General features: G+C 46.9%; 1 protein-coding gene across 1 annotated transcript; it reads left to right on the top strand.

The window, feature by feature from the left end:
* Nucleotides 1-577: 577 nt before the first annotated feature.
* Nucleotides 578-13939, top strand: TGFB3 (transforming growth factor beta 3; the record flags this gene model as incomplete). The annotated part of the gene is made up of 7 exons (XM_079536929.1): nt 578-1304; nt 6581-6744; nt 8093-8222; nt 9760-9867; nt 10680-10851; nt 11336-11489; nt 13781-13939. The coding sequence occupies 7 exons, from the start codon at nt 578-580 to the stop codon at nt 13937-13939; spliced, it is 1614 nt and encodes a 537-aa protein (XP_079393055.1).
* Nucleotides 13940-25587: the final 11648 nt, after the last annotated feature.

The raw sequence follows: 25587 nt of genomic DNA, 5'->3' as shown, positions 1-25587 counted from the left end.
ACCGCCTCTGGGGCCGCATGCCCCACTGGTCCCCGGCCCCTCCCTCCTCCTCCTCTCGGAAAGAAACCGCATCGGGAAACTATTCGGGCTATTTTTGCCGCTTTTAACGCGATCTCGCCGCTCTGGAAAGGGGCGGAGCGGCGGACCACCGCGAAGGGCCCGGCCCCACGCTCGCCCGCCGCCAGAAGGGGGCGCCAGCGCGCCGCCGCCGCGGAGGCCGCCTCGGCCACGTCGGAGGGGCCCAGCCCGAGGCGCGGGGCCCGGCGCCGCCGTCCGCGCGGGGGGCGGCGGCGGCGGCGGAGGAGGAGGAGGAGGAGGAGGAGGAGGCAGAGGGCGGCGATCGCCGCGCGCCTGCTGAAGCCATCAGCGCGGCGCCGCGGGCGAAGGCCGGGCTTGGAGCTCCCTCCCCCGCGCGAGCCCCGTCCCGGGGACGTCATGGGAGGGAGGTATAAAATTTCAGCGGCGAGCGCGGCGGCGGGGCAGTGTGCAGGCGGGGCCGGGGCGCGGCGCTGCGCTCGGCCGGCGGAGCCCGCGGGCGGCGCGGCGATGTAGGGCGCGGGGCGCGGCGGGGGCATGCATGGTGCAGCGAGAGGGGCGGGCGCCGCGCTCCCCTCGCGGCGGCGGAGCGGCCCGGCCCGCTGCTGACACGCGCGGCGGCGCGGCGCGGCGGGGCGCTCCCGGCTCCGCGGGGCGCGGGGCGGCGCATGGGGAAGGAGCGCGGCGCGGCGAGGCACGGCGCCGGCCGCTTCCCCCGGCGGAGCGCTGCCAGCTCTTCCTGGAAGTCGTGAGTCGCGCGCGGCGCGGTGAGTTCATGCGCCTCCGCGCCAAGCCCCAGCCCGCGGGATCTGGGGAGGCTGCCGCCGGAGCACCGCCCGGGGCTCCGCGCCCGCCGCTCGCCGCCGCCCGGGGGGCTCTCCCCGGGGGCACCGCCGCCGCCGCCGCCCCCTCGCACATGAAGATGTACGCGCAAAGGGCTCTGGTGCTGCTCTCGCTGCTGAGCTTCGCCACCGTGAGCCTCGCGCTGTCCTCCTGCACCACCTTGGACCTCGAGCACATCAAGAAGAAGCGGGTGGAGGCCATCCGGGGGCAGATCCTGAGCAAGCTGCGGCTCACCAGCCCCCCGGAGAGCGTGGGGCCGGCCCACGTGCCCTACCAGATCCTGGCGCTCTACAACAGCACCCGCGAGCTGCTGGAGGAGATGGAGGAGGAGAAGGAGGAGAGCTGCTCTCAGGAGAACACCGAGTCCGAGTACTATGCCAAAGAGATCCATAAATTTGACATGATCCAGGGCCTCCCCGAGCACAGTAAGCGCCAGGCGCGCAGCGCCCGGAGGGGAGGCCGGGGGAAGCGGGGAGCTGCGGCGAGCGCCCGCGTCCGGAGCGCCGGCGTCGCGTTGCGAGAGGGGGGCGGCGCGGCTCTGGGGCTGAGCGCGGCGTGCGGGGTTCGGAGGGAGCGGGGCTCCGCTGAGTGAGGAACGGGCGGCCCGAGCCCCACCTTTCGGAGCCCTCCGTGCCCAGCGGCGGTGCGCGGTGTGCCCGGCTCCTCGCCGGCTCTGGGAAGGCGCCTGCGTGGAGGATGCCGCTCCAGTAGCAGTGGGGGAATCGCGGGCGGCGGGGGTGCCGAGCAGGTGCAGAGCTGGGATTCGCTGGGACGCCCTGAGGAGCGCGGGCGCTGAGGAAACGGACAGATGTGAAGCAGGTGCAGTGCACTTGAGCGGGGCCAGATGCAGGCGCTAAGCAGATTCAGGTGCGGGAGCTGAGCGGATGCAGATGCGAAGTCAGAGGGCGAGCAGACACGAACCCCAAGTAGATCGCAGATGCGGAGCAGATGTAGGCACTGGCAATCCCCTCTGTCTGGCTTAGGATCTCTTCGGATGGGAAGATGTTGGTGGGCGCAGTCACACCACCTTCCAGGTGTCCCCCTCGTGATGGAGCGTGGTGCTGGGGACGCAATCTCGGTGCCAGCAGCCCTGGGGTGGAGCTGGGACTTGGTGCAGGCAGCCCCAGAATGCAGCTTCTCTGCTAGGTTTATGTTAATCTTGACATATGATGAGCTGGAAACAGAGCTGCGATGTGGTAATGCAACAAATTTCACTTAATCTCTAGCAGACTACACTCCATATGGTTATATGATTAGCTCTCAGTTCAGGAGGCGCTCAGACTCAAGACACAGAAAATGCACAGAGTATTCATGGCTTTCCCATATTTCAACATTTTTGACTCACCAGAATGTTGTGAAATTCTTTAAATATATTTGTGCAAAATGACACTGATGCGGTGTGAGCTTTGAAGGAGGAAACTGGAAAGCACGGCGGTGGGTCATGAATGCAGAATGGGTTTGGGTGAAGGAGGGGGAAGAAGAAGGAAGATGTCTGTGAGGAGCACTGAGGCAGTGGAGAGGGACAGTGAGATGGGGTGTGAGAAGAGCTTGGGGCAGCGGTGGGTGCTGTGGGTGAGATCGCTGTGAGGAAACTGCCGTGGGCTCAGCCACTGTCCACAACATGCAGGATAACCTCACCGTGCCTATGGAAATGATGAGCCTGCCCCGGCCTCTCTGTGGTGCCACAGCAAGGTGCTGAGCAATGAGCCCGTGTTGTGCTGACACTGCATTCTATGCAGCCCCTCTGCCCAGAGAAGAGGGGGTGTGTGGATTGGTCACAGAGGCCAGCCCCACGCAGGCCATGGTGTTGAGAGACTCCTCTTCAAACCTAGGGAGTTTCATCACATGCACCATGGCTGCGTTTGGCCCCGTGTCTTCAAAAGTGGCTGATGTTCAACTTTCCCATGGCTCTGTCACTGTGCCAGATGGTGATCTCAGAGCAGCTGGAGCCAAAGCCAGGCTCCTCTGGGGGGAAGAGGAGGATGGCTCCATTGAGGGAACTGAGGATGATAGAGATGAGTTCGAAATGTGCGCGCATGCACAAATTGTTCTAGCTCCAGAGTATTAGTCAAGCAGTTTGTTGGCTCAGAGAACTTGTATTTCTCCAAAACCTAAGGCCCAACAGTGAGGAAAGCTGAGGAGCAAAAATAGCAGCAGGGAGAGCCCAGGCCTTCTAGGAAGGGAGGACTTCCAGGAGCCAGTCTCTGTCCCCATTCTGGACTGCTGGTTGGTTCAGGGAGTCGTCTTCCTGCCATGCTTGTGGAACACACTGATTTACAAGGAACGTTTTCTGAGAGTAGCTCGCACTCACTTCAGGGAGCTCCTAAAACTGATGGGGATTAGATTCAAGCACGGGAAGCTCCTGCAGCGGTTCTGCAAGTGGCTTTATGCACCTTCCGGAAGAAAACTGTGCCATCTCCCAAGCCAGCATAAGAGAGGAGACGATTAAAGCTGTGGTCTTTGGGCCAAGCGTGTTTTCTGTCCAAAGCTGCTGCCTGCAAAGATCCAGAAGGATCTGTTTTTCCTCCTGAGTTACACAGCTTTGACATTAAGCACTTTTTGGTAGCAGTGGTGTGGCACAGTGAGGTGATACCGGCCTGCAGCCAGCCAGCCCTTCCCTGACATCAAACTCCAAGCAGACAGCAGTCAGCTGTCACAAGGCATGCCAGGATCAGCAGCCATGTGGGATTGGTGGCATGTGGAGAACCTGCACCTCCCTGAAAGCAGTGATTGGAAGAGGGGAGTTCCCAGAGAACATGCTCCTTGTGTCTTATCCTCCACTACAGGGCCCTGCTGGTCCCATTATCTGTTCTATCAGCAGCTCAGCAATTGGCTAGACTCCATAGTCATAGCAGGGTCTGATGGTGAAGATAGAGCCTGTCATGTCAGGCAGACTGCTGTAGGTACATGGGTGGCACAGATTTCCTTCTCTTGGCCTTATTACAGACACTGAGTGTTGTAGATTGGAGGAGCTTGCAGGAATATTTCTTCTAGGCTTTGTTCTTTGCTGGTATCTGGGCAATTCCAGATCATGGTGTGATTAATGTGCCCTGAGCTGGGACTGGAATGAGTTCCCTGAAAACATCACTTAACTGTGCACATCTCTGACCTCTTAACTTAAGGATTTTGCTCAAAAAGCAGAATTGTTCTGGAGTGAGACCTGTATTCTGGACATCTGGCTGTGAGAAGCAGGCTCCAACCTTGCAGTGGTTAGAATGAAACAACAGCTCCATCTCCCCCATCACAGGGGGCTTGTTCCCAGGGCATGAAGGCAACATGAACCTGCTATGTTAGGAAAGGAAAGACAGCTCTTACTGTTCCCACCAGGAAGGTCTCCAAAACACCATCAGAAGTAGGTAGGAGGCATTGCAGTGATAGCAAGAGAATACAGAAGATGGCCATTCATCTCTTATTAGCATAGCTGCCTCACTGAGCCAAAAAATTTAAGAAGCTGACAAACAATAAATGATTTTGTTTCTCATCTGCACTGCGCTGTAGGACCAGATTTGGACCAGATTTACAGTCTCTAAATCGATTATCAGATGAAGTATCAACGTTGTAAATGGACTGTGGGCTAGGCTGGCCACTGGTCTGATGTGGAGGCACTTGTGAGGATTGGTGGAACACCCCCTCACAGACAGGCGGTCGGCTCAGAAATGGAAGGGCAGGCTGTTAACAGCGCTATTAATAGGGCAAGCATTACAAAACAGCTTAAGGGGGTATTAAAACACAGTATCCACCTAGGTCTAACAGAACATTAGCAGTGTTAGACTTCAGCTAGAAAGATGCCCTCGGGCACATAATGAGATCAGAGCTTGCTGGTCTGTGCTTATCTGTGGCACAAACCGGTCAGTGGTGGAGTCCCCATAGCGGTGTCCTCTCCCGGCTCAGTGCTCTCTGTGCTGTAGGGCTCTCAGGCTGAATGTGCCAGCTCTTTGCTGCAACGGATCTGGTCTCCTGGGGCTGCAAAAATCTCAGTCTTTAACAGCAGGCAGAGATGTTCACAGGTGGAAAAGCTGTTCCATTCAATAGTAGGTATGGCAAAAAGCCTCAAAACAAATTTCAATGCGAGCATCTGGTCGTTAGCTTATTGAGTAAAACTTTAGGTCCCTAAGAACACACATTTGTGAACTGGCAGGCTCCTGCTTGCTGAAGCCGGGTATAGCATAAGAGGAAGACCTTCAGCTTCATCGAGATGACCCCAGAAGTGAATCACTGTTGCTCAAAGCAGAATTTGGCATGGGAGATGAGCCTATGTTCTCAGACACTGTTCCACCAGTCCATCTTCAGAACTTGTCTCTGTGGGATATGGGTGCTTTGAAGACAGGGGCCAACTCTAGGATTACAGTTTCAAGGTTGCCAGGTCTTCTAGCCTGTTTGTCACAGGCTGGAACTGTGGCTTAGAAAAAGTTATTTTTATGTGTATGGTTTTATTGTTTTGCTTTTAATTAAAAAAGAAAAAAATAACAAAAAAAAAAAAAAAAAAAAAAACCACCACAAATATCAGCTGATACAAGAGCCTGGTGTTGCCTTGGAGAACAGCCAGAGGTCATATGAGAGGCTCTGCAGGACTCCAAACAGATCTGCACGTGGGTGTAGAGCAGGAGTTGCTGTGCCTTGCCTGCAGGAAGCCTTAAAGCCTGACTGATGCTACAGCCTTGACGTCTAAGAGAGGTCAGAAGGAGAGGAGCAGCAGGGATCACTGCTTCTTCCATGGAACCAAAGCAGCCCCAATGAAGAGATGCTCATTTTCTCTTGAGGAAATCTTGTGGTTTTTACCTGTACTCTTTTGGGGCATCTGTGAAGTGGATTTTTCTGCTCAGCAGGCACACATCCAGGCAGAGCCTTGCTGTGCTATTTCCTCCTCATGTGTCTGATCTCTGCAGTCCTCACAGCAGCCTCTGTCCCCAAAGAACTTTGTATCAAGTACTATCCATGAATTCCTCCTCCAGGTCATGAGTGAGAACTGACCTTAAAACCTAGTTCCTTTAGAACGCACTGGAGAGTCACTGCTCCCAAGATGTCTTCTGCATCTCATAATTATGACAGAATCATTGGACATGGAAGAGACCCTTAAACGCCATCTAGTCCAACTCCTTGCAATGAGCAGGGACACCTGCAGCTCAGTCAGGTTGCTCAGAGGCCCATCCAGCCTGATCTTGACTGTCTCGAGGGATGGGGCAGCCACCACATCTCTGGGCAACCTGTTCTAGTGCCTCACCAAACTTTGTGGACACTTCTCTGGCTTTCATTACAGACCTTGACGTTCTCTCCTGTGATAAGATCACTTGCTGTGTGGCTTCATGTCTCCTCCAGCGTGAGCACAGAGTTACACCATCATGGTTACCGGGAATGGGCCCCATGAGGAGCAAACGAGGTTGTCCCCTTGTGTTAGTTGGGGTTGCATTGACAAATGCAGGAAACTTATAAGCATTATCAACATTTGATGAGTAGAGTTGGAAGAGACAGTTAAGAATACTGTGATTGGTCTCCACCGATTCTCTGGCTTGTAGCATTGAAATGATGGCAGTAGTGAGAAGATTTTCAGAACATTCCAACATAGAGCAAATTAGAGTTAATTCCTCCTGCTGTCTCTTTAACCAGACAACTGAACTTGAAGGTGGTGAGATGTTTATTCGGAAGCTCTTTCTCAGTCACTTCTGGCCTGAAATTCTTACCCTCTCCCTCTTTTTTCTCCTAGATGAGTTGGGCATTTGCCCAAAAGGTGTCACCTCCAATGTGTTCCGGTTTAACGTGTCCTCAGCAGAGAAGAACAGCACCAACCTGTTTCGAGCAGAGTTCCGGGTGCTACGTGTGCCCAACCCGAGCTCCAAGCGCAGCGAGCAGCGCATTGAGCTCTTCCAGGTGAGTATCTTTCTCACCTTCCTCACTGCCTCAGGCCAGAACAGCTTGGCTCCATAGTGACTGTCCCAGCTTGTGGGTGCAAGGCCACAGGTAAGAGGGAGAAGAGATCCCATACTTTGCTCCAGGCTTCTTCCAGCATGTAAGCAGTGATACAGACACATTTTTTTCCAGTCTCAGTTTGTGGTACTGTCCTTTTCCCCACTCACATTGTCCAGCTGTTGTGGGTACTGTGAATTATGCGGCTCTTTTCTATACTGAGAAGGGGTTGGAAGAGGATCTCCTCACCAGCAGAGAAGCCCTGACACTTCTGCCTAAGTCCCTTGGCAGAGTTGTTCCTCTGAGTGTTGCAGTACAGTACAGTTGGTGCTAATCCAATGGGTGGAGCTCTCTGACTTTCACAGACTTACTGGAGAAGAAATGCTTGCTTTCAGTGTTCCTTTCATCAGCAGTTCTTTGGGGACGGTTGCTGGCACCTTTAGCGCAGGTGCTCATCTGGAGTTTGGTTTGAACTCTTGGTGTCCGCTGGCAAGATAAGGTCTGGTTCAAGTTTGGAAGTGGTCTCTGGCCATGCTGGATCACACAGCTAATGGGGTAGTTCAGCATCCAAGCAGCATATTCCCACAGGCTGCTGTCTGTCTGCTGTGCAGTAACAATGCAGCTAAAATTGCCCTTTTGCTGTTAGCTCTTAAGGTCCTCTTGGAATTCATCTTTAAAAGGCAGACCAGTTCTCCAGCTAACAGATGATAACAATTGCTAACAGACAACCCCAAAGCTTCTCCACAGGCTGCGTGGGATGAACCTGGAGTCCTGCAGCAAGGAGCACTTTGCACAGGCTGCTGGTGTCTGTCTGGAAATGGGATGTCAGAGCAGGCAGTGAGTTCTCCAAACTTGATCCATCCTGGTGTGCTTTGATTGATGTTGAAGTATAGCGAACACGTGAAAATACCACTTCGTAGGATTCGAGAGACTTGCTGGACAAGGGACCCATGGCTAGATGCTCATTTACCCACTGCTGTTTTACTCTGTAATTCAGACCCACATTGCACATGTGAATACAGAAACAAAACCACCCGTTAGATCTATCACCGTATATTTGTGCTTCTGATGTGCACCCTGAAACAAGGACGAACTAGGAGAGGTGAGCTGCTTGGGGCCCAGAAGTACAGGCTGGAGAAATAGGTTGGTTGTGAAGCATGTCCCTCTAATGTGCCAGGGTATGCCTGGTGTTCCACGTGCTGGGACTCACCTTCCAAATTTGTTTGTAGCAAGCTGTGGAAAAAGAAGGACACAGAGCTGTTCCTTCCTTGTGCACAGACTGGCTCACTCTCTACTGCTCCTTCTATCGCAGATCCTGCGGCCGGATGAGCACATAGCAAAGCAGCGCTACCTCAGTGGCAGGAATGTGCAGACGCGGGGCTCCCCTGAATGGCTGTCCTTTGATGTCACCGAGACCGTGCGTGAGTGGCTTCTGCACAGAGGTAGGGGTCACAGCTGGACTGGGTGTGAGGGCATCCATAGAAGCGTGGACCGGTGTTGTCAGGAGCATCTTCTCAGGAGCACCACTTAAATAGGAGGCAGCTTCATTTAGGTTGAGAAAAAGCCTTCCTCCGGAGAACTGCCTCTGTGTAACATTTGCTCCCTTCCTAGCTCTGTTCTGGAGTACCCACTGCGTAACTCTGGGGGCTGAGTCAGAATAAGACCTCATTCTCTGGAGGAGGAAATTGTTCTCGGTGAGAGACGCTGGGTCTTCTTTTGGTTCTTTGATTCTAAGTGCAGGGGAATCTGTCTGCTGGTCTAATCTATCGCTTGTAACACATAGAAAATGAGGATTGCTCTGGTTTAATTTTCTTATGGGATAGAGAAAATTTATTAGGAAAAAACAGCAAGGATCTTGATTTCTTCAGCTGTTTACAGCTTGGCAGGTATAAAGGTGAGGAAATACCAGAGGCTGACACACCTAGACAGAACATACCTCTGCCACCGCTGGGCAGCACAACAGATAGTTACAGGGCAGCTCCCTGCAAGAACACAGACCCCATTCACAGCTGGAGCATAGGCACCATGACTCACTGCTGCATTGGCCTCACAGATAGAAGTTAGGTGCCACTGAAAACTGGAATGCAGGCTCTGGCAAGCAGCCGCTCCCTGGAAGGGTAAGCTGTGAGCCCGTAGGCTCCTCCTTTTCAAAGCAACCCCAGTTGTGTCCTGATGGTTGGAGTTCAGTGCTGGAACTGTGGTGAGCTCTGGGCAGGCACAAGCTAGCTGACAGACATCAGATATGGTGCTTAGGAAAAAAGGTGCTAGGCACCTTGTCAGTGCCCCAGGGAGCCAGATGTTTTAATTCATGACACAACATAGAAAAGGAGCTTTCATAAGAGCTGTATGTTCCATGGGTCAGGCCCACACAGCGTGATGGGTCCAGGAAGTTATTATGAAAATAGATTTGCCTCTGGAAAGTCTGCGAGTGAGACCACTAGCAGTTCAACAAAACAGGAGGCTGCAGCTGCTGAGAAAAATGCTTCCAGTGAAATTACTTGTCCATATCCAACTCACTCACTTTCAGATCTCTCCTCCAGACACTAACCAGAAGCCAGATAGTAGACAGGTACTGAGGGCGGCAAATTTGATTCAGTACAGATACACAACACAGGCCAACTTTGCAAAATAGTTACTTTCTAGTGGAACTCTTCAGAGCTCACAAGTGCTTTTGGATGCTGAATAGCCTAAAAAATGTAACCAGAAGCACCTTTCTCACCTGCCCTGGAAGGTCCCTTTAGCAAGAGTATGCATGGCTTTTGGCACAAGTGAAGCCACAAGATTCTGCTTCCCTTTCTAAGTCCTTTCTAAGTCCTTCTCCTTTCTAAGTCAGCTCCTGTTTCCCAAAGTGAGGAACCTTCACTGTGAGACTGATCCCTGGTCTGTGGGCCACAGCACAGCACGCGCCCTCTGTGGAGATTCACTGTAGCTGTTCCACCAGAGGAATATGATTTTTCAGAGTCCTCTCCTTTTTTGCAGAGTCCAACCTTGGCCTGGAAATCAGCATACACTGCCCTTGCCATACTTTTCAGCCCAATGGGGACATCTTGGAGAATTTACATGAGGTCTTGGAGATCAAATTCAAAGGTGATAAAGAGCTGGGCTTGGGGAGGCTACTGGAGGGAAAGCCACGAGTGTCTGGAAAAATGAATAGGTCTTCCTTTGCATATTTGAGGATTTTACCCCTCATAACATTTGGCTTAAAGCATACACACCGCTGGGTTTGCATGTTGATCTTACGAGTACACCCACTTCAAACCTTGGTTACAAGTGAGAGAAAAGTGCAGTCTGGGTGGGGTTTGTGTGTGTTTCTGGAAAAGGAATAATTTCGTATTTCAGTGTCTCTCTGGGAAGTTCAGCTTGATGGATTCTCAGATTTCCACAGAGGCTGTGCTTTCCAGTTAGGGTGACTGAAACACAAGGAAGTCAGGCATCCTGTGTGAGGTGGCCTAGAGAGTCAGTGGCTTGGCTGGCCTAAGACATAGGAACCTCCTGGCTTGCAGCCCTGGGCTGCAGCCACTGGCCCCCACAGGCTCAGTTTCTGAGGCTGTTCTGCAGAGTGCCAATGATCTGACATCTTCTTTAAACCATTCATCTTCTTGCCTGTCCTGGGACTGAAGCCAGGAGCGAGTGGGATGGATTAATGGCCCCACCAGCAGTTTGCAAATGGTAAAACAGGTGGCCCACAGGCCTCTATTTCAGCCCTGCAGTAGTTAGATTCACCAGGAGCAAAGAGTACTCCTAGGAGGGAAGAAGTCCCAGAGTGAGTACACATGGTGCATGAGTCTCTTTTGCCCTGGTTCAGGGCAGGCAGAAGGTGTTAAGCGTACTGAAAAGTCTTGTTGCGTTCCTCACTTCCATATTGATGTCCTCTTTGTGGATTCTGTTTCTGTCTGAAGGCATTGACAGTGAAGATGACTATGGCCGTGGGGACTTGGGGCGCCTGAAGAAGCAGAAAGACTTGCATAATCCCCACCTCATCTTGATGATGTTACCCCCACATCGCCTGGAGAGCCCAACACTGGGAGGCCAGAGAAAGAAGCGGGCCCTGGATACCAACTACTGCTTCCGGTAAGTGCGAATCCTGCCAGCAGCTGGGTCCCATGCCTGAGATGGGAAAGTGTGGTGAGACTTCACATCACGGCAAGGCAGTGCCTGCCAAGGGGGCTGCAGGTCACCATGGTACTGCAGGGGCCAAGTGAGCAGCACAGCTCAGCTCGTGCTCCTTGCAGCCTCCAAGAAGGGGATGCTGGCTGGCCCAGCAGTCACTTTTGGCCAAGTTTCTGGGTAGAGGGAGGCTTGTGATCAGCCTCATGAGCACAGCCTGGGCAGAGACCAGGCCAGTGGCTGAACTGCCTGGCAGCATGTGCAGGCAGTGCCAGGCTGCTGGCCTGCCGGCTTCTGGCAAGTTCTGCCACTGCTGTGCACCCAGTGCAGGTCAACACCATATCCCACTGGGCAACACTGGTTCTGGTCCTTTTGCTCTGGAAGCTGCTTCATGCAAGCACGTAAAAGATCCCTTTTAGATTCATTTTGTGTCCATTCTGTGTTTCAGGAACCTGGAAGAGAACTGCTGCGTGCGTCCTCTTTACATTGACTTCCGACAGGATCTGGGCTGGAAATGGGTCCACGAGCCTAAAGGCTACTTTGCAAACTTCTGTTCAGGCCCATGTCCGTACCTCCGCAGCGCAGACACCACTCACAGCACGGTACATCCAGCATGTTATCCTTGTGGCCCTGTCACCTCTTTCCTCCCTCAGTCTGATGGCATTTGGTCTCTTCAAAGTAGCAGAAGCAGTTTAGATCAATACCTGCAAAAAACTACAAGGAAACTGCAGGAAAGAGTCTGAGTAGTTCAGCAGGGAGAAACGGTCTTCCTATGGAGTCAATACTGAGTCCATGCTTCCAGCTGAGGAGGAGGATGCTGTCTCTTGTATGAGATGGGGAAACAGCAGGACTTAGGATACTTATTTGGTAGTGGCCAGTTTTTGTTGTTCAGATCAAACATCAACTCTGATGGTTTTATTCTGCATAATTTTTCCTCTAGTTTTCATTTGGCAGAGGAATTTTGTACACACAGGTTGTGCAAAACTGCTGAGCTATGGCACACACCTGCTGCCTACTATCACACAGGCAGCTGAAGCCCACAACGGAAGGGGAGCCATGTCCAAGTGAACGTGGCTATGCAGCAAGCTTTCTGCACCAGCATTATTTTCAGCTGTATAAATCCCACCAGGCAGGGAGGAATCCACTGGGCTGTGAAATTAATGAGTAAAACTGGCAGAAAAGAAATATTTTCAGGTAACTTATACATAACTTCTGTTTAACATGAGTACCTTGGGCAGTCTTAGGGAATAATATCAACTGAGCTTCGCTACTGTCTAGAGCAAAAAAAAAAACCAAAAACAACAAAAAAAAACAAAAGCAATAGCAAACTATGGCCATGGAAGAAGAACCAAGAGGAAAACACAGGCTAATGAGCAGAAAGTTAATTCCTAAGCAAGAAAAGCCAGAGAAGAATCCTGAGCTACTGTCTGCAGAAGGGAAAAAGAGCAAGCTAGACATGGCAACAGCTCGCTGCAAATTAGCTTCAGGTTTCATTGGAAAAAATTCTGGAAGAAGCAGATTCAGCTGAAGAATAGTTGATTGGGTAGAGATGATACCACAGAAAAGACGCTAGCATTTTCTTGGCAGCTTAAAGAATCTGCACAGCAGCAAAGCTTGCTGAAGCTAAAAGACTGCTATTGGTGGGAGCAGATCTAAGGGTACGAAGGAATGGACAGGTGCTGGGTGAGAAGCACGAGACAGGACAGGTGAATGAATAGCTTAGAAGAGGTAACATGCATCAGTTGGACCTGAGGAACTCTAACAGATACTGAACTGAATCAGCGTGAGTGAGATTTTAATACAGTTCCTGATACTCTCTTACTGAGCAAAAAGGGAAATCAAGTGGTAAAGTCAGCTGAGTGATCCCAGCAAGCTTCAGAACAGTACAGCTGCTGACAGCTTGCCAGCACCACCTAGGAAAAACATGGTGAAAAGCAGATTTCTCACCAGTCTCTTTAACCCACTGTCTCTGTTGAATAAAGCAGCCCCAGTGCACGTGGCACCCATGTGACACAGCCTGTGCCTTTGCTCAGTACCCCACAGGGCTTCTACCAGAATGACTGGAATTACACGGATCTGCATGATAGAACAGAATGTCTCCTTAGCACCTCTCACCCTCCTGTAAAACAGTTAACAGACAACGTGCAGGATGCTGTAATTTAACCCAGACAGGTGCTATGAGCCAACAGTAGTGCAGGTAGGATTGTGTCTTAGCCTCACAATTCAAGATGTTGCTTACCACTGAAGAGCAGCCAGCTCTGGGAAGACACATGGCAGCTCTTTCATGGCGGTTACATGGCTGGAGTGTACAGTTGTCTGTGGTTTGGGGCCAGCTGGGAGAATGAAGCCAGTGTGGTCCCACAGGACACTGTCCTGGCTCCAGCATTACAGTGTAATGACTTGGAGGATGAAGTGGAGAAAGAAAGCATCAGACAGTTCAAAGCTGGGAGGGAACTGCGGCTACTCGAGAGGACGGGCATCCATCCAGCGCTATCTAGAGATGTTGGTTGAAATAAGCAGCATTGATTTTCTTTGTTCTGGTTTGGTAATAGAACCAAAGACAACACAACCTCAGGCTGGTTACACCCTGACTTATAAGCAGAAGTGGCTCTATCCGCTGTACCAAATTAGAGATTAAGCGAGTGAACTACTTGTACTTCTTCCACCCTTAGGCATCAGCCAGTCTACGTTGCTACCATTAAAAAGAAAAAGGCTCTGGATCAGGCCTGGGCAGGAGCTGGCCATGATCAGGACGTGACAAGAATAGCAGTCACATCAGGGAAATGCCCCTGATTAGCACAATCCAAATACCTAGAGACCTGTTTGCTTGCAGTACCTTCTTGTTCTCTTAAATGGACTCCTGACTTTGTCACGTTTAAATTTGTTTCCACAGGTGCTGGGCTTGTACAACACGCTGAACCCTGAGGCATCTGCTTCACCCTGCTGTGTCCCACAGGACCTGGAGCCACTGACGATCTTGTACTATGTCGGGAGGACACCCAAAGTGGAGCAGCTCTCCAACATGGTGGTGAAATCCTGCAAGTGCAGCTGAAAGGCACCCTGGGCTGCCCAAAGCCTAGAGAGAAACTGTCAGCATCCATTCTGCTCCAAGGCTAGCACAAAAGGAACTGGAGGTCAGAGACTATGCATGCAGAGGGCCGAGTGCTAAACCCTGTGGCTTTGGGTCTGGCAGTCCTTGGGAATCTCTTCTGGAACATTTCTCGGTCTTGTTGCCAGTGTCGCGTTCCCTCTGGGAGTTACTTTGACGACACAAAGGCCACACTCCAAAATGACTGGACAGTTGATGCGGAAGAGAAAGACAGAGTGAAGGAACTGCTGTGTATTTGAATGCTGGGATAGTTGAACTGGGAAGGCAAGGGATGGGAAAGAGCAGTTAAAAGGAGGGATTGGAAATGAAGCAGTGTTTCCCCTTCTTGCTGTAGCCCCCTTGGGACCTCTGCCCTCCCCAGTGGCCTGAAGAATTATGAAGGTTTTCCCTCCTGCAGGAGAAAATCCTGGAATTTTCTTTAGAGAAAGAAAATGCACCGAGAAGCTGCTCAGAGAAGAGATGCTCAGAGATACACATAGACTTGCGTTCCTCAGAACTGTGATCCAGGAGGCCTGTATCTACAGTTGTGTTTCTGCCAGACCTGTAACTTCAGTTGGCAGACCCTGGCTATTGGTTTCCAAAAGCAAACTGCAAGGCCCCCATTCAGCCTGCTGAGGTGGGCAAAGGCAAGCAGAGAAGGTGCTGAGCCCATTTTAAGGAGGACTGATGTCTCTATTCAGCTCTTTTCCTTTTCTGGAGTTTCTGAAAGATGGCTTCAGGGTCAGGGCAAGAGCATTATCTGGGGGGCACCTGGATTTTGGAGCCATTCACTCATGATCTGATAACACCCTGAGGACCTTTTGTCTGTTGTGGTTTGTGATCTCAACGTGGCCCAGGCCTCACCTGCCAAGACTTAAAAAAGAAAAACTATTAATCTCAAAAACATTGTAAAAAATAAATATTTGGGGGGGGAGATGGTTGTTTTTTTCTTCCCCACCACCTTTCCTCCCCCCACCGGGATGCTGTTGAAGGGTTAGATGTTTTTTTGTTTTTAAACTGCTACTACTGTGGCATACTTGGTCACTTTAAAATCTTTCCCTTTTCCTGAGTATCTCTTCAAGGAAATGGGCAGAATTTAGGTCAGCCAGAGAGCTCAGAATGGAAATTCCTTTGTACCTTCAAACAGTGTCTGCTGTGTACGTGCCCTGTCCTTCTCTGGTCCCTCTGACAGACATGTCACCTCTCACATCTGATTTTGATAGATTTATATAAAGCACCCCTCAAATATAAAACATTTCCAAGAGTACTGTTTAAATAATCAGGGCATTGCAGTTGTCACAGCTGACAAAAATCATACGTTCATTGGAATATATAAGTTCTGCCAGTACAGACTTGTACACAAAGGCCAGCCTCCTCACATTTACCATGAACATTTCATACACTTATAAAATGTTCACAGATGTGGCCCTGGCAAGTAATCAACATACTGTTTTTTAAAAAGTGTGCTTTTTTCAGCCACAGATACTCCAAAAATTACAAACCTCTAGTACTTGCTTGCATGTCAGATGAGACACAGGCTGCCTCTCCTTCAACCACAACTACTTAATGTTCTAAAGACCACAGAAATTCCTCCCTGTCCCTTCCCACTTCCTGGTCCCCAGCAGTTGAATGTCACGACATGGAACAACTTAATTGCTTGTGGCCAGGGCTCTGCATGGTCAGCTTGGAATGCAGCTCCTGGTCCTGCACTTCAGTAGCTGCTTCCATACACCTTGCCACAATGCTGCCATAACATGTAATCACAAACATCTCAGCACATCCATTAAAAAAAACTCCTCCTCCATCACCAGCTGGCAACATCAGCAAGGGTGGGTCAGCAGAGGGAGCCTGCCAGGCTGCATGACATTTTGGCTGGGGCACATATGCTCTGAGAGAGGCACTCCCCAGTGCTCAGCTTTATCCCTTTCATCTCCCTGGGGCTCCTTGACCTGTCTTCTTGGTGTAATGATGAAAACTACTGCTCTGATCAGCCCTGTAGCACTAATTTATTGCTGTGCAGCTCTCCATGCCCATGCCTGCCAAGGGAGGGAGCAGGTAAATGCATTGCAACTTCACTACCATGCTGATAGACAGTCCAGAAATTTAGTGGCTGCCCTGGGGAGGGGAGGGAAATCCAGATGCCAGTTGGCACAGAAATTCTCTCTAATCTCCTTTTAGCAGCAGCAGCCCCTGGGGAGGTTTTGGTTTACAAGTTACAGTCTGTTCTTTGGTCATTGTTCGTCGTGAGCCCTGTGCTGGCTCGGCTGCATATCCAACTGAAGAGCTTTCTCACTATTGAGGGGAAAAAAGCACAAGAAGGGGGAGCTGCAAAGAGCTGAGCAAGAACACGAGCTTCACAGTCATACGTGGCACTTGGAGCGTGCCAGAACCTCCCACAGATTAACCCTGGCAGGCCCCTCGAGGTGAGCCTGCGTTGCTAGTTTTGTTCACTGCTGCTCAGTGGCAGGGAGGGGCGGCAGAGGAAGCAGGCCGTGCTGCACTGCTTGGAAAGAAGGCAAAATGGAAGGGAAAGCAGGACAGAGGATACCCGGGGTGTTCAACCAGTTAGGATTCAGGTAACCTCATGGTTCTTCCCGAGTCAAACACTCCTTTCAGTTACTTCTCTCTCCAGACTGAAGAGTTTCCTATCAAATGCAGTTTCCTATCTGCGTTTTAGAATTAGATTTGTAAGACAGGCTCCACATTTCATTTTCTTACAGTTAAAATAGCCTTCTTAGGGTCGTTTGAGCTATAATTTAGCAATAAACTATACCACCCACATGGGGTTAATAAGAGATTGAATCCACTCCTGGGCCCAGGCTTACTAAAACATTTCAGGACACTAGTGTGAGAAAGACCAGCAGATAGAGAGTTCTCTATCTGCTCTGTTACTAGGTGGCAAATTGACAAAGACAATGGGAATGAAAAAGTTCTTCACTGCCAACAATGAATACAGCTCCCAACAGTTCCCTCTTGTTATTCCCAGGAACAAACAGAAGCTGATGAAAACAATCCCACCGCACTTTCCCTCTCTTTAACAAAGATCAATGGTTTGAAAGAGTGAAAAAAACACTATTCTGCACTGCCATAGGGAAGATCCTACCCAAACAATCAAATCACCATCTGTGTAGTTCTGTTTGTCTGTGGCATACTCCATTACAGCATGCAAGAAGTCTAGTACCAAACTTGAACACTTTGTTTTTCAGGCTATTGTGCAACACAGAGCTCTGCAAGGGACACTGCTTCTGTAAGTGCAGGAACATGCACTGATATTTCAACAAATCATGCACTTTTTGCAGGCTAAATGAGTCTTTGTTCTCTGGTCTGTGGTGCTGGATGGTCTCTAGCTATCTCAGAACACTTACAAAAAAGCAGTAAAACATCTCAGTTACTACTGTATGAACAGGAGTATGCTTCTTGGTGCTTCACCTTTCCAGAACCAATAGGCATCAGTACTTATAGTAAACAAGACAGACCATGCCCAAAAGCAAAGACAAAAAGACAAACATACGTGTTCACTTCTCCAGCAACATCATGGCTCCGTTTTGCTCTGTCCTCTGATGTCTCACATCTCTTTCTGCTGTAGTTGTACAATTTCCATTCTCCCTGTTAACAGACCCTTTGCTTACTGTTCAGTCTGCTATGAAGCTTTCCTTACCAATGACGAGGCTGTCCTTACCAGAGCAAAAATAAAGGAGGCCTCCCTGCTCAGATCACTTCGTCAGTGAAACCACTACCTCATGGCAGAAGAGGATCCATTGCCTACGATGTCTTATGAGGCAGATGTCTTCAATACGATCCAAGGTTCAATGCAGGACAGGTTGAGCATGACAGTGTGAGCAGGACACAGCTCAAAGAGCCAGGTCTGTTGAAGAGGAAGGGCTCCTTTTGCTCTGCTTGTGTTTCTAGTAGCATACAAAGCATCAAGTATATACTAATGAGTTTTCTTCTCTTAATATGTGATTGGAAAGCAATAAAATCTATCAAGAAAATGCAGTTTTCAGTTTTCAAAGGTATGGTACCTATACACTTGCAAAACTAGACTGATTTGCAATAGCGCAGAAAAATAGATAGCTGTTCTGGGCTGCCTATAAGCTACATTAATTGTGTTTTAGAATAACAGCAGTGATGTGGATAGAATGATAGAGTGCCTTATAATTATTTAAAATATCTATTAACATTTTTTAAAATTCAAAATCATTAGAATATATTGGTCAAGAGCTATATAAAAGTAACAACATGTTTACTATGACATTTAGCAAAAGAACATTTGAACACTCAGGTCTCTGCTTTACAAATGTTTTCTTTCATTTCTAGGGAAGTCATTTAAGCCTTTTTTCATTCTTCATGCAGCTCCACAGGTGACAGAGAGACACAACTAAGCCCAGTGTCTTTAGTCCTCTCTTGAATAGAGGCTTCTGATACCCTGTACAAATGCAAGATCCTTTATCATGCAACAAGTCAAAACAGAAGAGACAGTTTTACTTATTGGGAAACAAATTGTCTTAGAAACGAATGCAGATACATCGCTGAGAAATACAGCAAATGAAAATTGCCAATTAATGTTTGTCAATCTCACTCTTCTCTGAAAAACAGTACTGCACTTGAAATTCCGTAGTTGTGCTTATGCCTGTAGTTTCAGAAATAGCTTTACACAGTGCCTTGGATGTCACAGTGTGTTTCCAAGAAAGACCAATTTCAAAGATTACAGACATCAGTTACTCAGCTGCTTTTAGAACATCCATCCCTAGGACTAAGTTGCATAGGGAAGATGGCAGGGATGGTCTGAAGGCATTCAACCAATCAGCTGGTCCCCTTCTGGTACTGGACTATGATTTCATGGAAAATACACTTAGGGATAAGGACCTTTATATCTAGTACAAAATAGAAGTACTTTAAAGCTGTGGTTTGTAGCAAAAAAATCCCACATGTTATTGGCTTCCCACTTCCTGCAGACTTGCTGAATAGTTTTCAGGCAGAAGCTCTGTCCCCTGTGGTATATGCTGGCACTGTTGATTTACACCAAGGAATACCACTCTTTCAAGCAAGCAGGAGCTTCTGAAGACAGACATTTATTTCTCCATTCAGGGGGGTAATGGTCTTTGTGCAGGGTGATGTTCTTTATATCTCATTCCACTTAACTGGCGAGGCAGGATGGTACCTCATGCTATCTATAAAGACTGATGCAAGAAATAATTACACATAAGGGTTATGCGTGTTGCAGAAAGTGAAGGTGACTTTCTTTCCAGGTTTGCCACCACTCAGACATTTTTCACCAGCTGCCTGCAAACATTCATCCTTCGTACACAGAAATTAGCATGAGGCATTGTAATAATATACCATGACCAGTGCACGCTCATTATTTGATGCACGAAGCAAGCTGAGTCAGATCAGACCAGAGATTTCCTGACATTCTTCAGGAAGGATTTATTCTTCCTTTTGAGGTTATTATCCCCATTACGAAGCACGACAAAGCAAAGATTTGCTGTACAGCCATGGGAGAAACTTAGAAGATCTCTGCAATGCATGCAGTGTAATGACTGGGGAATGTCTTGGTGACCATGTTCTGGGCTTTTCTTTAACCAAAAATGTATGGTCTTTTGAAGTGCTGAAACTCTGTGGCCTACATGCTTAGGAGATCTCCACTGCTTTGAAGTATTTGTAAGAAACTTCACTTTTTGGAGAAAGCAGTAGCAGATAGTCTGACTTGCAACAAGAGCCTTTGGAAGATGTCCAGCTTGCAACAAGCTGCTTTGAGTGACACCATTTGAATCTTCTCCATCAAAAGATGCTTTCTACAGATATCTCTAACTATACTTCAGGATCTGGAGATCTCATTTGGATACCACTATGCCAAGTATTCTATTGTGCTAATCTGAAGAACAGTAAACAAACAGAACAGAGAGAAACAAAATAAAGGAGATGTCAATAAAACCTCAGGAAAGCACAGCTTTGCAACAGCTACATTGTGCTGCCTATATTCCTTAAGTTGTCCTTTTTTTTTTTTAATCAACATCACTTGCATTTGCCCAAGTCATTCACAAGACCTAAGAAAACTTGCAGAGCCACAGTTTGGCAGGAAGAGTCACCAATCTTTATTTTTAGCTATTTTTCAAGAAGAACTTTCAGCAGACATATGGAGACATGAGTGAACAAGAAAAAAACATCTGTGAACAAGAAAAAAAATTTCCCAGCTGATATCTCAGACAAAATGTATTCCACATTGAATTTCTAGAATTAGAAATGGTGGAAATAACATGATTTCCAGAGGGAAAACATCCCTGATTTAAACGGGGAAAGAATCATGCAACTGCAAGTGTAAGAACTGTAATTAGTGACACTAATGAGATGGCCACAGTCTCATTTGCTCTCCCAGTAGATGTACAGTTGTCCAACTGCATACCATGAAGAATGACACCGACATCACAGATGTACCAGACATATCTGATACAGCACGCAATTCTCAGAAGGTCATATAAGTAAGGCAAAATCTCTTAAAAAATACGAAGAGAACCTTTAGTACTAATGAATAGAAGTAGTGGGGAAAAATCCCTTCTAATTTTTCTTCTTCAATAGAACAAAAAGGTAATTTTTCTCTACAGTGGAATGACAAAGCAGTGACAGCTAAACATTTGGACTTGGCAGTAAAGGAACTTTTCAAAGATTGTCTCATGAATTTTAACACGGTAGTGCTCACAACACGTAGGCAAAAAGCCACATACAATGCTGAAATTCCTTTTAGAGATGATACCACCTGCAGCTGTCCCAAATAGACGATGAAAATAGATTGTGAACTTCCCTGAAATTCTTAATAATTGCATCAGATTTGTTCCTTAGGACTTTTTTTTTTTGTTTTTTTTTTTTGTTTGTTTGTTTTTAACTAAGAGGTCAGATAAGAAGCAATCCCTTTGTAAAGAATGTAAAATTTCTCAAGTTCATTGTGTGCACTGTAGGCACGGACTTTTAGAGAAGAGGCCCTGTTAAGTATACTATTTTCCCTAGGGAATGATTATGATTCACTGAATACCACTGGTAAAGACTTCACACCAGGGTGTCCACAGTCATCAGTGATTCTTTCCTTTAAATTGGAAACAGAAGTGAAAACTCATTTTCAATGAAGGCCAATAAAATCCTTTTTTGGTAAGGTAACAGACAGAGCAGACTCCTCATGGTGCCTCATTTGTCACCTTTTGTTCAGGGAGTTTGTCCTTCATGGTGAAACTGCACAGAATCCAGTAAGTTTGGAGATGACCTGCTTCTGTTTCTTAACTACTCATCTCTAAAGCAGCACAGAAACTTGATCTCATTTTCTGGAACAGGCAGTTGGGTTCTAAAGTCAGAAGAAAAGCTACCAAGTACTGTAATTGTTTAAGGTGGGCTGTGGTTGTGCACATTCACCCTGAAGGTTCTCTGCACTCAGGCATTTTAGAAGACAAAGATGGCAAGAAGCAAATGTGTGCATGTACAAGATAATGTAAGAGCTTCTGTTAGTGATAAGTAACTTTTTTTCCCATATTTAAGTGAATAACCATTCACACATCACATTATGGATGACTTCCAAACTACAACCCACTTTCCTCTAAAATCACAAGTGATTGGTTGGTCTAGAGGTGGATCTTACGCACTTGTAAAAGCTTCAATGTTTTGAAAGCCTCTGCAGCATATACAGAGCTTGTCCAGGTGGAGGTGCGGACAATCTTGGTAAATGTCAGCAATTAAGACTTTCCTTAGAGAACCCAACACCACCAACACCAGTGAATTCAGGTGGAACATGCCACTGTCATGAAAGGCAGCTTTACTTTGGCTGCTCCAGCAGGCTGCACTGCGACTGACCAAATGAAACACTCATACAAAGTCAGACTACAAGACCATCTATGGCCTACCTCTTCTTTGTGACAAGTAGTCAGCAGCTTATACCTGACAGACAAGCTAAGAATTGGAAAAACCCATCATGAGACTTCCCCTAAACAATCACCTGAAAAGGCTTAGAAACTTTCTGCTTGTTTTTTGGTTATATTTAATATACCTTAATAGATTTATTTTCCATGAATTTGTGTACTTGCCTTTTCAAACCACAAGCATGCTTTTGTCTCCAACTACCTTGTGACAAGAAGTTCCACAGGTAAATTAAATACTGTGAAAGAAAGCAGTTTTTCTCTTCCCCTCTGCTTCGAATGTGTTATCTGCTAGTTCCATTTGATTCAAAACTAGAACAATGATTTCCTTTTCACCTTCTCCCTTACATTTCTCCTTACTCATCTTCTTTCCAGTTTAAGAGTTTCTGCATTAATAAAACTATGAACACAAAGTTTTGTGTTCTTGTTATAACCAATCTCCAGGACTGTCTGGCAGACCCCATTCTGTAGAAATTAGATCCTTTTGATGTTTAGCATAAGCAAGAATGTCTTAGCTCTAGAAACATGAGGTAGAAGAAACATGAGGAAGAAGAAAAATAGGTCAAGTCCCACGTTTATATAAAGCTCAGAAATTTCTTTTTGGAAAAACACATGCCAGATTCACAGGAATAGCGTATGCCCAAAGGAAACTGTATGAACAGGATCAATCAGCCAGATACTGCAAAAAAAAAAAAAAAAAAAAAAAAAAATTTTTAAATCCAACTATTTAAATAGCACAAAATAACCCATACGGGTTCAAACAGTAAGCCCAGGATTCCAATGGGAAGCAAATGTAGGAATGAAAGGGAAAAAGTCCTTGGAAGTTTAATTAAGCAAACCTTAAGTCAGATGTTTCTTGGAAGGAATCTCACATCTCTCTCTTAATGTTGTAGTGTGCTCATCACCTGAACACAGCACAAAATGCCTGCATAAACTCTGTATTACCTCACCCTTCAGGACTCTGGCATGCACCTGTTCAAAACAAACAAGAAAGACTGTTTGTCATAAAACAGACTCCTTCACTTAGAAGTGATGCAAACATCAAGTAGGAGAGAAGAGGATCCCCTGGTAACATCAATTGGTCTCACCGCTGAATGAGTTGCAGAATGATTACTGTGGGCTTTGTACTGGCAATTTTCTAATAGTAAACAAGAGCACTTTCAATGAAACTCATTGGTGAGCATAGGAAAGTTAATGTCATAAAAGCAAAGAGAGACAAAGTAAGCTCCACGTGAGGAGTATACATATAATTGTACTCTCCTCATGTTCAACTACTATAAATCCAAAATGCTTCACCATTCTCCTTTCCTTTCTTGTACAAGAAAACATTTTCTGGAAAATGCACTCACTCCAAGATGCTAAAAAAACAGTTTCATGCAGCTCTACTGAATTTCTTAACTGAAGCACTTCAAGAGGTTTTTGACAGACATGGAAATAGCAGACCTGCAAAGAGACAAATTAAGGATGTTACGTTTGGCCCACAGCACCCAGCACGCACAAACACACAGAAGGACTCAAGGCTGAAGATCACATGGAAGTAGAGAAAGTAAGAGGCTAGAACTGCAGGATCTGTTCCTGACTCTCTGCTGTATTACTGCACGTGCTCCTTAACAGCAGTAGCACTCAGAGCTGGGATCAGCAGATGCACAAAGTAACACTGACATTTCCTTTGATGCTCTGGCTGCCCTAACATATCCAGAGGCTGAAGAGGAGTTCAAAATCTAAGTGTTTGTCTCAAAATAAAGGACAAGTCTCAATATCTCTGGATTTTTTATTTGTTAGAAACCGAAGAAAAAAATTTCAAGAACAAGGGATGTAAGACTTCACAGCTCCTAAAACTGACAAAACCAGTCCCTTCCAAAGGAAGGTCTCCTACTGCAACACGCACTTCTCAGGACATTTCAAAAATCTTAGAGACAAGATGTCTCATACATTTTTACTAAGTCATCACAGTTACAGATGTATAGTTGACTACGTTTAACATGTAGTGCAAAGAAGCTCAGAAAACATGCTGGCTATAACTGAGTACAACATTAGCTGAAAATCAGTGGGTAGGAGACTGGCAAAAACTGACAAAAACTGACAAAAAATTAATCTACTTTCATAATAAGCACAAATTTGCCAGAATTATCAATTACAGAATGCTGTTTCTGTTAAAGATCCTCTGAAGATAATCACCTTTCCTGGGCTAGCTGTGCAAAGTATCTATGTTCTAAAACTGAGAACAGGTTCAATGGTGGCTGTAATCACCTGAATAAAGAAACTAGATAGCAGAAACAGATGAAATCAAAATTCCACAAGGATGCGTATGCCACAGCTACTCAGTCCTGCACATGATACCTAGTGGAATAAGGATAACTTGGATTCCCTAGGAGGAAGCAAGGAATAAAAATCAGTTATCTCCTGAAGCTAGATCTTGTAGGGAAACTGCTCTTTAGATAGTTCTGAAACAGAGCTAGAGGCTACAGCCAACACCAAATGTGGCAGAGTGGGCTATCAGAAGACAGACCCAAGATTTTGAAGCAGCTTGGATGCAGTAGTTTGAAGTAAAAAATTCTGCAACTGAATTTTCACTAATGATGAATCAACAATGTAACACACGTTAGAACATTAGAAACATGTATCTCAGAGATCCCTGAGTGTAATTGGAAGAGTACAGAAGAGACTTGATCTGAAAGTAACATCACAAGATTTTTCAGAACTCCTGGTCATTGAGGATAGTGGAAAAAGGAGAGGACAAATGATGCAGTGATACTTGAAGAAAACAGATGAAAGATGCAAGGAAAGCAAACAGAATCATGACTGCCTAGGAACTGAAACATAAGCCAATGAAGTAAGATTTTGGATAAATTAAGTATTTGATCTCTGTCACATGCATGAATGGAACAGAAATAGAAAAATGCATGTTCTTTCCTATGAGTTCATGCCTGGAGCAAATGATAGTTAAGCTAATGGGCAATGAAAATAATTATTTAATCTTTTTACAATTCATCTGGTCTTGAATGACAAGAAGTATGCACAACACAAGAGTGAACATGAATGCAAGCAATCTTCCAAGAGAAAACACTTCTCCTCTCTGACACTGTTTCTGTCAGCCTTTTGGATTGATCATTATCTAATTTGTCAACATACAAGAATGATCTCTTAACACTGATTATGCAGCGTAGAAATGACAAGGGAGTTGTGGAATAAGAAAACAGATCAAACGGGCTCATAAAATGCAACCTCTGAGGGCTCTGATGCAAACAACAGGAAACACTGTACTCTCTGGGAACCACAGTCATACTGCTTGCAAGGGAGAAGCTGGAAAATACCATGAAAACAGGCAAGCTTTCCTTTAACCTGGCATCAGCAAAGAGCCAGAGCTGAAGCTGCTTCCTGTTCATTTTAAGCAAGGGTGGATCTTCTCTCCAATATATTTTCCAGCTGCTGATGTTGTTTTCTAACACAAGCAAATTAATTTTCATAACATTAGGAAAATTCTAACTGAAGCGCTTCACCAAGCCACTATTGCAACTGATAGGAGCCACCTGGGCCTCAGAGTTCAACCTTGGGTCTGAAACAATCAGCCAATTAAAGACGTTTATATAGCCTAAACAAACAGAAATCAAAATGCAAAAATAAACCACACAAATATAAGCATCCAGCAGTGAAACAATGACAGATTTAAAATCCCATCTAAGAGCAAATATTTTGGGGGTGTGAATTAATAACTGA

Source organism: Tetrao urogallus (assembly GCF_951394365.1).
Source record: "Tetrao urogallus genome assembly, chromosome: 6".
Lineage (NCBI taxonomy): Eukaryota > Metazoa > Chordata > Aves > Galliformes > Phasianidae > Tetrao > Tetrao urogallus.
Note: the sequence above shows the minus strand (reverse complement) of the source record. Positions and strands in the feature narration are given on the sequence as shown.